General features: G+C 43.5%; 1 protein-coding gene across 7 annotated transcripts in view; it reads left to right on the top strand.

Moving 5' to 3' along the window:
- Positions 1-16,269, top strand: part of Ctnnd2 (catenin delta 2) — an 813,816-nt gene that overhangs the window by 721,208 nt on the left and 76,339 nt on the right. For all 7 annotated transcript variants that reach the window (XM_063257972.1, XM_063257971.1, XM_063257974.1 and 4 more), the window contains one exon: positions 959-1,109. In XM_063257972.1, coding sequence (XP_063114042.1) covers positions 959-1,109 — 151 coding nt within the window. The remainder of the gene's footprint in view (positions 1-958; positions 1,110-16,269) is intronic.

Here is a 16,269-nt window from a genome sequence, read left to right as displayed (position 1 = left end):
GCCCAGTCCCCAGGAGGAGGCTCCCTCAGAATCCAAGGCCTCATTCTGGGAGTGTGATTCGCTCAGACTGAAAATGCAATCCCAGCAGATGAACTTCTCATTCGTCAATTTTTCCAGTCCACACTCTTCTCGGGGACACTAAAGCACTTGTGCACGTATTTGAGAAGCAGACCTACCCACGTTTAGTTACGGGACTCTGCTCTGAATGCTTTATCTTCCTGATGCTGCCTGTACATTTCAATACAAGGCATTTGCTGTGTGCCATTGAGGCCAACAGTCACCAACCCCAAACAAGTTCAGCGCCTTATTTAAGTAAGACACTGAATGAGAGCCCTGGACATCATGCATTTTGATCTCAATGTTTTTTGGATTTTTTTTAATGAGTTTGCAGTTTTCTCTTTTGAGGCTCGCTATCATGTCTTCCTCTCCTTGCCCCCCACCTTTGTTGGTTATATTTACCCTACCTCGCCTGGCAGAGGACTTACTCCTTTGCAAGTTTGGCAGACAATCACTGACCCACCTCCAAATCCATAGCTCTTTAAAAAATAAGTCACCCACATCCAGCCCATTCCATTTCTACCCTTTGATGAATTATTTTTCTTACTGCTCGTAATGTCAGTGGGGGAACTTTCCCTGTCCCAAACTTTGATATCTTAATGCATTATGTCCTGTACATTCCCCACCCATGACTTCCAAACTCAAGTACTGAAAACTAGGTCACGACAGAAATGAAGTGTGATTCTTTGATCAACCCTGAAATCTTCCTCATATGTTTGAGGCAAAAACAGAACTTAAACATTTCAGTGCATGTCTAACAGATTCAACCTGTCATATAAGCAGGTCCTGACAGTCCAGCTTCTCGGCTCCTGTGGACAGCCGTCTGGAAGCCCCCTGGAGCACTCCCTGAAAGGGTGTCCTCCTCTGTTCCTGATGTGCTTTGCCTTCCCTCTCTTGGCAGTGGTCAGTGTATATCAGAGCTGCTGTCCGGAAGGAGAAAGGCCTGCCCATCCTGGTGGAGTTGCTCCGAATAGACAACGACCGTGTGGTGTGTGCAGTGGCCACGGCGCTCCGGAACATGGCCTTGGATGTCAGAAATAAGGAACTCATCGGTATGTGTTCAGACTCACAGCATCCTGGGTTTCCATCAGAGCACTGCCTTGCTGGCTCTAGGTGCTTGAATTCAGATGCGCAGCAGAAAGTTGCAAAGCAGGGCCTGCATGAAACCTCGTGTGTTCCAGCTCTCTTGCTCAAAACCCAAGGAGCTGATGGATGTTGTAGAATTCCAAGAAAAATGCAGTTTGTTGACATTTTGAATCCTTGCTAATTAAAAGTGACCACAACACTCAGCACCTAATCCTGGCATCTCAGCCTTCTGAATCTCTGTCAGGTTTCCTTTTTCCCTTGTAGGGAACTTAGGAATTCCCACTGGAGGTACGCTTTCAGTTTACTTTGGATGAGAACATGCTGGCTTCTTACTGTTTTGTTTCGGGTTTTTTTTTTTTTTTTCTCGCATCTTCCCCCTATGAAATCCTGAGAACCTTTCATTAATGATGCATTAAGGTGGTAATACATATTTATTCAAGAAATATTTGTTCATAGCCTACTTTTTGCCAAGCCTGTTCCAGACCCAGCTTTACAGCAATGAGTGAAACAGACAGAAGGCCTTGTCCTTGTGGAATTTTTATTCAACAGAGACATGTGATAAGTAAACAAGTGAATTCCATGGTGTTTTAGGAACGTTCTGCAGGGGGAAATGAAGCTGGGTGAGGGAGGCTGTTACTATTTTTCAATTAAATGAAATTCATGTAACATGAAATTTACCATTCTAAAGTGTACAGTACTAGTGGCATGTGTATGTTCCCAATGTAGTATAATCACCTGTTCTACCTAGGTCCTAAGCAGTTTTATCACCCACAGAAAACCTCAGGCCCGAGGAGCAGACCCTCCCTGTCCTTCCCTTTCCAGCTCTGCATTCCCCAAGCCGCTTGCTTTCCGTAAATGTCCCAGATCATGGCTCAGACCAGGCCTCCCTGCTTTCTACTTATGTTTTCCAGGAGTTTTAGTTTCAGATCTCATGCTTAAATACTTAGTCCATTTTACTTGGCTTTTGATAGTTTGATAGTTAGACACGGATCTGTTGCCTCTGTATATGGGTGTCACTTTTAAGGTCGTGATGTTAAATGAGAGCTCAAGTTAGGAGTGCTCGGGAGGTAATGTTTAAATAAGCAAAATGGGAAGGAGGTGGGCTGAGAGAGCCTGGCCATGCAGATATGTAGTGGAAGACAAACTCATGCCCTGATTGGGCCTTGTGTATCTGGAAAAGCAAGTTTTGCAAGATCAGAGAGGCATTCCGGTGTCTCTTGCTGCAGGAAAAAAAGCCATGTTCAGGCCAAGGCTGCTTGGTGCTTGGAGAATGAGGAACTCACAGGACCTGCTGGGATATAGCACAAGTAACCAGGGACCATTGTCCCCATGGGTAGGCGTCTGGTACTGTGAAACTGATGACAGGTAACGCGTCCATCGGTGGGGTCTGGAAAGCTGAGAAGCTGAGCCAACCTCCACAGACAAGGGACAGCTTCTCTGTAACCTGTGGCGAGCTCAGAGAAAGACGAGGGAAGGTAAAGAGTGGCCAGAGTCCATTCCTGGGGCAACTGGAAACCCAGGCATGAGGCACTAACCAGATACTTGTTCTCTTACCATTTCACAAAACTCATCCGATCCTCCAATAAAAACAAGAATATTTGCAGGATTTCAGTCATTTATTTATTCACAGTGAAACCCAGATTTCAAAATCTGTGTTTAATAAACATTTAGTCATTGTGCTAGCAGGAAATAAACTCAGTTTGGTATTTATACTTACTTTATATTCACTTAAAACTTTTGTGAATTTTGTTGTGCATGTTTAAACTACACCATTAGCTGAAAACGATAAAGTATGTTTTCCACAGACACTTTTCTTTTCTTACGCAGTTGTTTCAGACACGATAGTGTGGGCGCTTCCAAAAGAATCCAGTCTCTTTGGAACACAGAGGAAAAATCAATAGCTAATCAGTCTACTGCCTAGATGCTAACTACCAAGTATTGTGTGTTTGTGTGTTTTATTTCTTTTGGTGGATTAAAATACAACAAAATGGTGAGGTATTGATTAGTTTCCTAGCTCATAGGCATCTCTTCCTCCTCAAAATCCAGTTAGCTGGCGCTCTCTCTGAGGGAGAAACATACTTGTTTCTTTGTTGCTCCATACTTCCCATGTTAAATTAAACCTTTACTTACTAAATGTCACCAGACAGGAAATGGAGGCAGTCCCTTAGACAGAAAAGTGAAAATATCTTAGTCACAGGCCTTACAGAGTTGCTAACTTTTTTCTTGAATACAGAGAGCAGAAATTAGTAAAGCAATATCCAGTACTATTTAGGAGAATGGAAATACGACTTTTGCTAATTTCTTTACTTTAAATATTGTAGCAACATACTGACCTTTCTAGGAAAGTGCTATATAGAATTTTAGACCTTAAAAAGAAAGCTGCGGTGACTTCAGGAACAATAAGAAAAGAGATTAAACATTGATATTTTTTATCAGCTCTTACCTAAAGTCTTGGTAGCCCCATTTGGTATCATGGCTTTAAAGATCATCTGTATTCTGGTGACCCACACACAGAAAGCTCTGTAGGGATGCCAGAGCTCACAGCCAATAGTCAGTCCAGCTTCTCCACTGAATTCTAACAAGCATCTCAAACATAGCAAATCACCGCAACTGGGTTCCTCCAAGGCCTGACCCTTCCACAGTCTCCCTCAGGACAGCAGTTGGCCAACTGTCCTTTCTGGGGTCCCGGACAAACACCTTGCAGTCTTCTTTGACTCATATGTAGCCCATTTTCACAGCCTAGCCATCAACAAATCCACGCTTCTTTCTGGATTTTCCAGAACCTTGACACTTTGTGTATCTTTGTGACTTTCCTCCTGGTACAGAACAGCCACCGGCTCTCACTGGGGTTGTTATCCTGGCATCATGCCGCATCCTCCGAGGACTCCCTTCTCCCTCTGCAGGCTGCACTCACAGTGGCAGCCATGGTGGTCCTGGCAGAGCACGTGTCAGAAAACACTGTTTCTACAACGACCACACATTCCTCATCTCAGTCTAAAGTTAAGACTCTGCAAGGCACATACAGCTATGAAACCCAGCTCCCTGGCACCTCCCCACCCGCCCCTTCTGTGTCTCTTACCTTTGGTACCTCTGCTGTGGCCACTGGGTTACCGTGCTGCCTCATGGGGAAACCAGGATCTTGCCTCAAGGCCTTTGTACTTGCTGCTCTCTCCGGTGGAAATCCTCTTCCTTTAGACATCACCTCGTCCCTCATGTCTCTCAGGTCTTTAGCCAAGAGAAGAGGAATTGGTCACCAAACTTAACATGCTATGCCTGAATCCTGCTCCTGCTTGACCTTTATCCACAGAACTGATGACCTCTTAATATAGACTGTCTGCCTTAGGATGGTTCCTCTTATAATTTTCAACTGTAATATGCATTCCGTAGAATCCACTTTGAATTCAGAAGTTTGCTGTTTTCCCAGGACAGTGACATGCAGTTTGACCCTCATGATACTGGGAAGTGGCCAGGAGTGGCAGTTTCCAGCCAACCATGCAGTCATGGGGGGAACAGCCCATATTCTCTAGTGTGCTGTGTTGCTATCCTGTGATGTTCCATAGACAGGGTGTATTCAAAGCATATTTTACTTACAAAATTTTAAATTTACTATAGATTATCAGGGCATAACCACATGATACATCTAAGAGCACCTGAATATAGCATGATACTTACTGGTATTTTCCTCACTTCCTTCCCCCAGTGGACTGTAAGCCCACTGAGGGCTGGAAATTTGGTTTTGTTTTTCAGTATATCCCACGCACCTGGAGTAGCGTGTGCTCTAGAGTTGACACTTGATTAATGTTTGCTGATTAACGGCTGAGCCAGGTTCTTCCCATCCAGTCCTCTTCCTAAAACAAACGCCAAGTCATCAAAACACCAAGAAAGCAAATTAAATTTTAAAACTAACTGAAGAAAAGGGTTTCACATCAATAAATAATTATAAAGCTGGTTCATCTTTCTCATTAAATTTACTGGGTAAATGCATACACTCAGAATTTCAGAAAGCAGCCAGTCTTTCCCTCACTGATTCTGAAGTTTTGTTTAGATAACAGGTCTCCCCAGATTGTCCTCCTAGTTGAGGAAGGGGTGAGTAGGCTTTCATGATTCCAGTGAAGGGGTGGTTTCTCTTTCTTGGACCCCATTAGAGGGAAAACTCCAAAGAAGCTATTGAACAATAACCACCCTATGCGAGTCACCAGTGAGAAGCACGCTGCAGCCCTCACAGGTTGTGGCATCCTCTGCTTCCTCTTATCTTCCCATTTAGGTTGTTTCCATGGTTATGAGTATGTCTCTGTGAACTGGAGATAAATATGCGATTGATGGAGCTTTATGTTCTCTTACTGACACAGCACAGTGGCCAAGGTTAATGCAAATCTCTGCATTTCTTTGAAACCTTCAGAAGTGTTAATTACCTTCCTGAGTAGGAACGATTTTCAAAAATAATGGTAATAATTAACTTCAGTGAAAAGGGCCAACGATACTGTATCATTTCCAGTTTAGCAAACGGCCACCCATTTCAGCACTTGGACAGTTCCCGATAAAGATGGCAGGCATTTATGTTGCCCAAAGCCACACTCTCTGCCAATAAAAAAACACAAGCCAATAAAACAGCAAACCTTAAGGCCATAAGAGCACTAACTGGCTTCCCACTTATTCAAATCCCAGCTCACAGCAGCCCCTTCTGAGGATGGCTGCTTTTTCCACTCAGAGCTCTGGTGGTAGCAATTACTCGAAAAGACATTCTTTCCTTTATCTCCACTGTGTTACTGCATCCCTGCATGGCTTTCCAGATTTACCGTGCATGCATTTCATCCCCCATTGCTGAAGTAATAAAGGAAGAGTCTGGCTAGGGTCAGGGTTGTATTTATGTCGAGGAGCACCTAGAACCTTGATATCCCTGTGACAAGCACTGAGATTGTATTTGCTGAACATTAACTAATGGATGGGTGACACAGGTTATTTATTGTGAAAAACAGACCTAGAGCAGATTTGGGGAGTCCTAAATGTAGAGAAGAAGGGGCTGAGGGGATGTCTTTTTCCACTTCTTTCCATACCCAGGTTATATGTTCCCTGAAGCCCAGGACTCTAAGCAAATGAATTCCACCATCACCACTGCTGCCACTACTGCTGCTATTTTGGAAGAGATGTGAGGTCATGTGGGAAGGAACAGTGTTTTCTGTGTGTGACTTCAGCTCTGACAGAAGTTGGTGTTGGCAGGGCCACCACACCTCAGTGGGGAGGGTTGGCAGCGCCTACAGAGCAGCCCCCTTGGCTCGCTGGGTGGTGGTGCTTGCCATGTGCCCTGGCATGTGGGCCAGGGCTGAGGAGCTGTCAGCCTCCCCCCACTCCCTTGTGTGCCTCCCTGGGCTGAGGAGAGGAACCTCAACCGCTCGGTGAGGCTGGCCCTTCCTGCGTGCCAGGTCCCTTTAACCTCACCCTTCCGTGCTGTGCAGCACTCTTTCCTCACCTTCTGGGCCTGCTGCATGGTCCAGCCAGCACCTTTGTAAATCCGTGGGAATTGCTCTCCCACTCTGTGCCCTACACATTCATATTGCATGAGCCCTTCTTTGCGTCTGGCTAACCTTCTTTTCACTTTCTCAACTAGCTGAGCTGCTTTCTGTCCAGGCAATCTCTTTCCCTCAGAGGGGCACAAGAGAGAACCTGACTTTTCTTAGGGTCAGGATAAAGCTGTTTACTACCATATGGACCTGGAAAGATGGAATAGAAAAGAATTCAAAGTCCTCAGATGTACTCAGAAGTAAGCATCTCATGCATGCTTCCGTGCTGCAATTAGTGATGCTACAGCTGAATGAGATCATGAACAAATAAGCATAGTTTCTTATCTCAGAGTTCATTACTTTTTAAGCATCCTTTCTATTCCTTTCTCCCTACAGAGCTTTCTCATCATCCCTTTCATTCTTTCTGAGGGCTCAGAAAGATTAATTCTTCTTAGCTTTCTGTTCCTGCCCCAACCTGCTTTAAATATTCAGGTAAAAATTGTATCTGGCCAGCCTAAAAGTTGTTTGTGAACAAAGATTGCTGGTGCTATTTGAAAGGCAACATAAAATATTCTGCTTTTACCTGAAAATAAAGTGTGAATAAGAAAAGTAGAGATGTCGTCCAGAGAACGCCAACCTCTCCTTCCCCCGTAGCAGATCTCACAGCAACAAAAGTATTTTCTTTGACAAAACTAAGGTGGAGGTAATAAAAACAGGAAGGATGTATCTTCATCATGTCTGTAATGCCACATAGATTTGTGTTTGTTTCAATTAGTGATGCTACAGCTGAATTTTTGAGAGATGTATCCATGAAATTGTAGACCTTGTAATATTTATCTTTAGCCAAACTTGGGAATGTATTAAACAGCAAGGTGTGTTCCTTGGGGGATAAACAGATACCTACAACTCTGTTCCCATCTCCCTGAAGAGTCACTCTGTTACTAAAGAAATCATTCCTTGAGGTGAATCTGAATTCCACAGCTTAAGAATAGAACTCAACCTCGGCATCATCCGATCTGTGCTTGGAATATCATTCAGCAAGCCTAGGAGCTCCTGGAGACACTGAAAACCAGAAAGCTCTGAAATCCTGTGGACCTCTATCAGTCAAAAGAGAAACGTGCACTTTATTACTTTCAAACCTTACAGTAATGGCTTGCCTATGACAAAATTCCCCAACCACGGGCACCCCAGCTGGGGACAAGACCTCTTGAAGGTCCCCATCATCTGACACCATCAGCATTCTTTACCTGTGCTCTTAACCCTACTCAATCTGTGCCCAAGGAAAGGCTCTGAGAGCCTCCTGTAACCAGGGATATGAGTGCATTTTTCATTCCTGGGACAGTATAAGCATCACTTTATTAAGGAATATGAGGACATTTTAGAAACATACCTTCTCCACTTTTCAAAACAGCCAGGGCAGATGTTGTTTTAATTAAAACACATGCAATTTCAATTGGTATTTTAAGGAGAAGTCTGATTTCCAGACAAGGTGATTCATCAGAACACTTTTTGCTACCTCATTTTAATAATTAGACTTCAGAAGCCAAATTCTGGCAGAAAGAAAAGTCTGTACTTTGGCCAAAACTTTGTGTCTTCAGATTAGGTACCTATGTTAGAGCCCTCATCTCCTAACCCCAGAACCTAATTTCCTGAATGTTACCCTCCTTGCAGTGAGGCTGTGGGTTCTTTGCTGATTAACTCTAGACACCTATTGGGGAATTTTAGTGGCTGGGTCTGGCAGATAAGAATTCCTTGGAAGGGGAGTTGTAAATATATCAAAAGGCCAACAACTATTTTATTAAACAAGATTATTCATCCCTTGGAAATCCTCTATGTGGGGGAAAGGCAAAATTGAGAAATTTCCAACTGATTCAAATTCAGATCCTCAACTTAGGCCTCAAAATAAATAGATAGATTAGATAGATGGATTGAGAAGGAGGGAGGGAGAGGAGGAGATGCATCCAACTTTATTTTGACTAGTTAGGTAATTATTCTATGCCAGCCAAATAATTTTGAGCAAAAAGCATTAGAGAAGATGATGAATGAGAAATGAAATGGCTCCCATCAAATACCCCAACCAAATCTTGAAACTCTTAGAAAAGGATTTTAACAGGAAGACGTTTTAGCTGGATAATGTTTTTAAATTGGATTCCCTTCAAAGTGGGGTTTGCCATCTTCCTCCCAGCAAGATGCACAGAGGAGCAGCAGCCAGCAGGAAGGGCACAACAAGCTGCCCAGCGAGGGGCCGGGGACCCTGGGAGGAGCTGGAAGTCTGGAGATGCAGCCCCAGCAGTGGGCTGGGTCCCTGGAGGGCAGGCAGAGGCGCTGGTCTGTAAAATGGCATGAGCAGCAAAATCAGATTTTGCTCCTAAACCAATGTGTCAAGAAGATAAATTTTGTTCTGTTCCTCATGCCAGACATGGGTGACTAGGACATTTAATAAGAAGAAAAAGGCAAACAAGCAAGCAATTCCCAGCACCAACACTTTGAAATATCCTAAATGTGTTTTCAAGAAACAGATTTGACACTCAGAGATGTTTTTTCTCTTATACCCCAGAAAATTCATGACGGTTTATTGTCTATAGGAAAACCATAGATATTTCTCTAATTTAAAGTACCATGTTCCTATTCAGTTGTGTGCTTTCTTTAATATGTTCGTGTGAGGCTAGGTAACATGAATGACTTTAAACAGTGGAATGATTTTTTTTTAATGATTTGTCTAAGCGCATGCCTGGCAAGCACAACGTACTGAGTTTGATCTCAAGTACAAAAAAAAAAAAAAAAAAAAAACTTGTCTACTGACATGCATGGTGTCCCTTGTATGCCAGATTGTGCCACGTTGTTCATTTGACATAGGCAGTGGGACTTGGTACAGTACAGATGGTCTGATGCAGACATACGCTGATAAGCAATGTGTGAGTTTTATTTCATCATCAATATTGAGATTTCAATGTTAGAGGTTATTCAATGTGCAAGATAGATCAAAAGATATAAATCCCCCATCGTCCTCACCTTGAGACAAGAACAATTTAATTTACTTGTCAGAAGGTTATAGCCATGAAATAGAAAGTAGTGGTATTAAATTTTTAATTGACTCTTGAGTCCGTAGACTAATACCCCTCGTGTCTCTGTTTGAGTCCGGTCCATCTTTAACCTGATTAACTCTGGAAATGTTAGAAACTCAGTAGCTGTCACTTCCTATCATCATGGACTGTACTTTCAAACTCTACTTTTTGGTTCGCCCCCATTTTCCCAGCAACAGAGGAATCAGATTTTCTCCCTGGTCTGTCTCTCCATGTGGTAAATCTTTCTGGAGGCCTCCTCAGTGTCCTTGGCCTCCTCCTCCTGTTTCCTGTGCTTGTCCCCCTTGTCCCAGCCCGCAGAAAGTGGAGCCAGGGCAGCCCTAGCATCTGCCCTGGCATCTGCCCCGCCTCTGCTCTTCAGCCCCCTCGCCTTCCCTTACCCCTTACCCATGTCATCATTGTCACACTGACCCTTGTAAAGGCTTCACTGAGGGAACATTCAGTAGCCAGTGACACTGGTGAAAATCAATCCTGATGTTGAACTGTATTCAGTGGAGTAATTTTTCCTGAAGGGCCTCTGTTCGTCACAGTGCAATCCGCACATCTTTCTTCCAGTGCTGTGCAATCCTTCCAGGAACATTTCATGTGCCTGCATATCCTGCTTTCTAAGATGTGGCTTCCAGGGCTGGGGCTGTAGCTCAGCTGCACAGAATCTACCTAGCAAGTATGAGGTCCTGAGTTCGATTCCCATCACCAGTAAGATGCAGCTCCCACAGTTTTGTTCCTGTCTCTTTCATTTCCCTTCCCCTGTCCCTCGGGCTTCTCTTCCCCTCCACTTCCCTTCAGGGCTGTGTCGTCGAAGACCTCCGATTTTATGTCTGCTGCTCTTCATTTACTCTCTTTTTTTTCATTTCCTCTTGTCATTTGTATATAATTCACAGAGCTGATACAATTTCTCTTCTGCTTGAAGAATGTTCTTCCACACATTTTTTTACAGTGTGAGTTCTTCTTTTTCACTTTATGCTTTAGTTTGGATGATTTCTAGAAATCTGTTTTCATGTTCATTGGTTCAAGTCCTAATTCCGAACATCTGTAAAGATCATTACATAAACCTCTCATTTCTGATACTGTACTTTCTAGTTGTAGAAATCCCTTTTTTTAATACTTTTCATTTCTCTGCTGAATTTTACATTTTTTATTTCTCATATGTTGTCCATTTTACTGCTAGTGTTTTAATGTATTAATATAGATAAAAGTCCCTTCTGCGTGTTCTAAAACCAAGATTACAGTGGATTTATTTCTAATGGCTAGCTTTTCTCCAGATTTGTACTCATATTTTCTTGTTTCTCTGCATGTCTCATTATTGTATGCCAGCAATTTTGTGTTAAAATAACATCACAGACTAAATGAAGTAACTCCTTATTCCCAGAAAAGAACACCCTAATTCTTCTATTTGGTCCCTAAAGTGGGGAGCTGGATTAAAGTAACACACAGCCTACCCTCCATGAAATCATGTTCAGCCTGCAATCAGTATCTGGGCTTGGAAACCAAGCATCCACATATTCCAGAGGCTCCGGTCTGCAGAATGGTGGCTGCCTCGTCACCAGCTATCTGAGCCACGAGAGACCTCACTTTCTTCCTCTTCCTTTCCTTCTCCCTCCATTTCTTCCCTTCTGTGCTGTGCAGCTCAGCTCCTAGCTCTTGGGGTCAAAACATCAGCTACACTTTTCTAACCTAAAATAATTTGCCTCCTCCATCTCCACGCATCCTCCATCCTCACCATTTCTAAGTTCAGGGCCTTTCTTCCCCTCGTCCCTGCCAATACCTCCCTCACCCCAGCTCCACCCCTTCAGCTGCTTCCCCCACCCTAGTGCCTTCTTCACTTCCTTTCCTAGGCTCTCCTTACCCATTTTCAAAGACAAATTCCCGTCCCACTTTACAGATAAACAAAGAAAGCCCATGTTACCACTGGGACCTTTCATGCTATCTGTATTTTCCAGATACAGCACTGTGTATGACACTCCCGTGAGTCCATGTCACTTAGCTGTGATGGAGGCATCTTAGCCAAGCGAGCGGCCCTTAGGAGCACAGTGTCTTTCCCTGATTTCACTTCTAGGGTTCTTCCGAAAGCCGCCTCTGCCAGCCCCGCGCTGTGCAGTGATGGCACATGCTGTGTGGCTTCCGTCTACGAGGATCTGGGCTCCACGGGACATACACTGTCTCCCTCTGTTGCTGTAGCACCTAGCACAGGCTGTCTGGTGTCCAGGAGACATGTAGGATGTATTATAGGAAGACAGAAAAAGTTCCAGTCATAATATTATGATATCACAAACCAGGCTTTAATTGCCATATATACACTCTTCTAATTATTTTAAGTCATTTGACAGTTATGCCCTGTAGCACAGATTTTCTTATATTTGAGACCTGCCTGCCCTCACCCTTCTTCTTTCTCTGGAACTTACCATCACCACACCCCTAAAAATAGAGCTACTGACCTACTTATTGTTATGCAAGCCAAAGCAGACCAAAAGTACTTAGTAAAGAGTGTGATTTTTAACCTTCCATATCTGGACTCACCAGAAGCCATCCCCAGAGAGGCGTGTACATTAACATTTATTTCAAAGTGCCCTCTGGGATTCTAAAATTTTCCACCTTGAGAATTACTGACTTAGAGTCTGGAAAATATTTCCTAGATTTTAAAAAACAACCTGCTTATCTCCTAGAAAACTATCTCTTTTTTTTTAAATTTTATTTAAGGAGAAAAAGAAAAAAAGCAGAAAAAGGGTACAAGTTATACAGATTTACAGAAAAAAATAAACAGTAGGAAATCACTAGTTAATGGATTACATATTGTCATCTTAGAAATACTTGTTCACGTTACAAAATTAAAGCATATAAAGTGGACATTCAAACAGTGAGACCAAACAGTTCTGTTCAATGATCCAACAAAACTCAGTAGTATCATTGTCTATCTTATACACTTAAATATACATGCAGTTATATCGTTTAGAGCACTTTCTTTTCCTCTCTTTTATACAATGACTATTACACATTTTGGGTTTAATTGCTCCCACAGTTCTTATTACTTTTTTGGAAGAAAGTAAAACCAAATGTGACATAACAGAACAGAGTCGGTCAAATCAAAAGGGTGGACATAATAGATAATGTAAAAACAATACAGGGTGATCAACAATGGTTACCATAATGCCTCCCGCTATCTCTAATAGAATTGCCTATATCATCAGTTATAATAAAAAATTGAACAAAACAGTAAAGAACGAAACCAACAAAACCAAAACATTGGAGACATTACAGGTCTTCAAAAGTAGATAATAGTCAACCAGAATGGGCGTCATAATGAATCCCACTATCTCCACAGCTGTTGCCTAAACTTTCGAACCTGGCACTATCAAGCAAAACAGAATAGAGGAACATCAGTCAAAACAAGATGGTGAGAGCAATACAGGGTTTCAAATCAAGTTAATAGTAAATCAAAGTGGGTTACTATAATATATCCTACCTTTTTTATTTATTTTTCCCTTAATTAAAAGGATAAAAATTAAAAAATAATAAAATGGAGATTGAGATAAAAGGGCATAACAACAAAACAGCACAGTTCAAAACATAACCATTTAAGCAAAATAGTGTTTCACCACAAGATAATCCCGACATAAAAAACTATCTCTTTCCAATTTTAGTTTGACGATTCAAGTTTAAACATTTTCCTCTGCGATATTCCAATTCCCTGGTCAGAAAAGATAGTACTTTTTCTCCAGAAATTGCACTGACTCAAACTTCCCCTTTATATTACTATGTATTAATAGGTAGATGCTACTAAGTGAATAGCTGATATCAGCTAACGCCATCGATGATACTAATATCCATAGTCAAAACAAAGTTTAATATGGCATATATCTACATTCACAGATTATATATAATATTTTGAATATATATTTAAGAGTCTATATTATAATAGTATCAAATAGAACTATCTAGTGGTTATTAGTCACTTGTTTTCACACGTGATCTTTCATAGCATTTGCTTGCAGGAATATATCAGGGACCTCTTCAGTTTAGCAAAGGATTCTAACCTTATCTTCCTGGTTAATAGAATGTGCCTTTGTTCCTTTTCTCTCATTGCTGGGACAAAATGCCTGACATCCAAAATGAAGGAAAGAAAGGTTTATTTAGCTCACTGTTTGTGGAGGTTTCAGTTCGTAATCAGCTGGCTCCAAGGCAAAGTAGCATTGCACTACGGCATACTTCTGGCCTTGCAGCCAGAAAAAGCAGCCAGATCCAAAGCCTCTTCTCCTCCCTTATTTTGTAAGCATAGGGCCACACTATCTCCCTGTCCTCCTCTTGCACAGGCTCAGGATGATTACAAAGTGAGGATCCTGGCTCCCTGCTGAGTCTCTCAGTTAAATTTCTAAACTGCCAAGTTGACACACTGTATCAACCATAAAAAACCCTTCCTATTCAAAGACCACTTTAATCAAGAAGCCCTCACCCAGCACATTAAACTCACGTGTGGCACTGACATCAGTGTGGAGAGAGGGGAGGCTGCGGAAGCCCTCTGGACTCCAGGCGCACAAGCTCCTCCCACTCGGCCTGCAGAGCTGGGTGCTGCCGCCCTCCCCATTTCCCCCCAAACTCCGGCCTCAGCTACTCCATTGAGCAGAAAAGACTCTCGCTCCTAGCAGGTCCCAGATATCCCTCCGGCATTCTAGCCCATTGTCTCTTTGAGTCTGTCATTCCTTAGGTGTGGTTAGAAGGAAAGGGTCAGCCTTGTTATCCCAGTATGCAAGCAAAAAAGAATAAAAATGAGCAAAGGAACACGCAGCATATGAATACTTGAAGCCTTCACCATGCTCCATCTGTCCCTTATGTTCCGTGAGCTACAGTATTCTTTAGGATTAAAGCTGCCTTTTACTTCCCGGTACAGCTGTCCCAGCCTCAGCAGGGAATTGGTTCCTGAGCCCCAGATGATGCCAACACCCGAAGGTGTTCAAGTCGCTGTGAAACAGCATCGTCTGTGTATGAGCCGTGACCTCCTCCCGTGGACTTCAGCCCTCTCTAGATGGCCTGTGATTCCTAAAACTACAGAGGTGCCATTCAAGTGGCTGCTGCCAGCGCTACCGTGTAGCGAGTGGTTTTATTTGTTCAGTTCTGATGCAATTTTTGTCACCATTTTCAGTCCTGTGTTACTGAACCTGCAGGTGTGGCACCTGGGAATGCGGGTGGCTGACTTTTTACATTCTTTGCCACTGCCTTAATTAAGCCTTACATTGGTGTGATTAGTGAAACGTCTTTTGTTTGGTGCATGGAAGAGATGCCGCAGTGTGTGCTTTGAGTTGCTTTTGAATCTTCAGGGCAGGACTTCTCACCTTGTCCCCCTCTCTACCCCTGAGGGCACCGGCCCTGTGCAGGACACCTCTGGAATTTGGTGTAGTGGCCGCCACAGTCACTGAGAGAAGCTGATGGGTCCCCTTAGAGCTCAAATTTTTCACCTTGCTCTTTTGGCAGGCTGCTCACCTATAAACTAGGGGATGGCAGACAGTAGAAAGCCCAGAGAAATAACCCAGTTGTCAGCACTGAATACTCCTGGGTTGGTACTGCTCAACCAATGTCACCTGTCACTTTCTTCTGCGACAGCCCACTTACCCAAAAGAGCTATATTGGAATTATGTTTCTTTCTCACAGCCTCACTACTAGCTCAGGCTCAGGGAGAAGACGTGATAGATAAACAGGATAGAATAGGTAATAAATATTGGCAAGGATGTTTGTTGAATGAAGAAAAAAAGAATATTGTTTCTAAAACATCTTCATGGGGGAAATAAGCAATAAGGGAATTATTCAGTTATCTACTCATCAGGTCAAAGACTAGAATTAGTTAAAAAGAAAACAAAATAAAACATTTAAATTCCAAGGCACAGGGACTCCCCTGGATCAGTATTTTCAATTGCAGGCGCATGAGGACTGTGGCACTCTGGGCGGAATGGTAATGATCTCTGAAAAACAGTCGCAAAGGATGAACCCTGAGCATTGATAATTAAGCCCAATTTGCAGCCGAGCTCCTCATCCTACATGGGAAACCGACCGCCCGCGCACCAACACAGTTCATCCAGTAATTAGGCACAGGTGGAAGGGACAGAGCGAGTCGGGCCGTGTTTTCTTCCCTCTCTGGCTTGAGGGTGCGCTTCCAGCTTTTCCCAGCTTTTCCCTGCTTTTTCAGTCTCCCAGATGGCTCCGAAGGCCACCCCAGCCCCCGAGGAGCCGAGGAGGATGTAGAGGACCCCGATGGGAGGGAAGCTTCAGAGGGCAGCCTGCAGCCAAGAGGTAGAGACCGCTCCTCCTGCTGGTGAGCCCAGACCCCAGAGCACAGCGGGTCACTCACCGGACTAAGGCTCGGGCTGCACTGTACACCACGTGGCCCCAGCTGTGTTCTGCCGCACTCTCAGGACTAACTTCCACGGCTCTGTTTTGCTCTGGTACGACAGAGGTGCTTGGTTTCAGGTCACACAGGCAGCAGAGCTGGCAGGACCCAGGCTTGGGGCGAGGGGGTTAGACAGTCTTGGGTCCCTGCTGGCCTGAATTGTGAGGCAGGT

The sequence above is a fragment of the Cavia porcellus genome, unplaced genomic scaffold, assembly GCF_034190915.1.
Source record: "Cavia porcellus strain 051 isolate PalLab524CR breed Dunkin Hartley unplaced genomic scaffold, mCavPor4.1 scaffold_11, whole genome shotgun sequence".
NCBI lineage: Eukaryota > Metazoa > Chordata > Mammalia > Rodentia > Caviidae > Cavia > Cavia porcellus.
The sequence above is the reverse complement of the archived record's forward strand: the minus strand, read 5'-3'. Positions and strand labels throughout refer to the sequence as shown.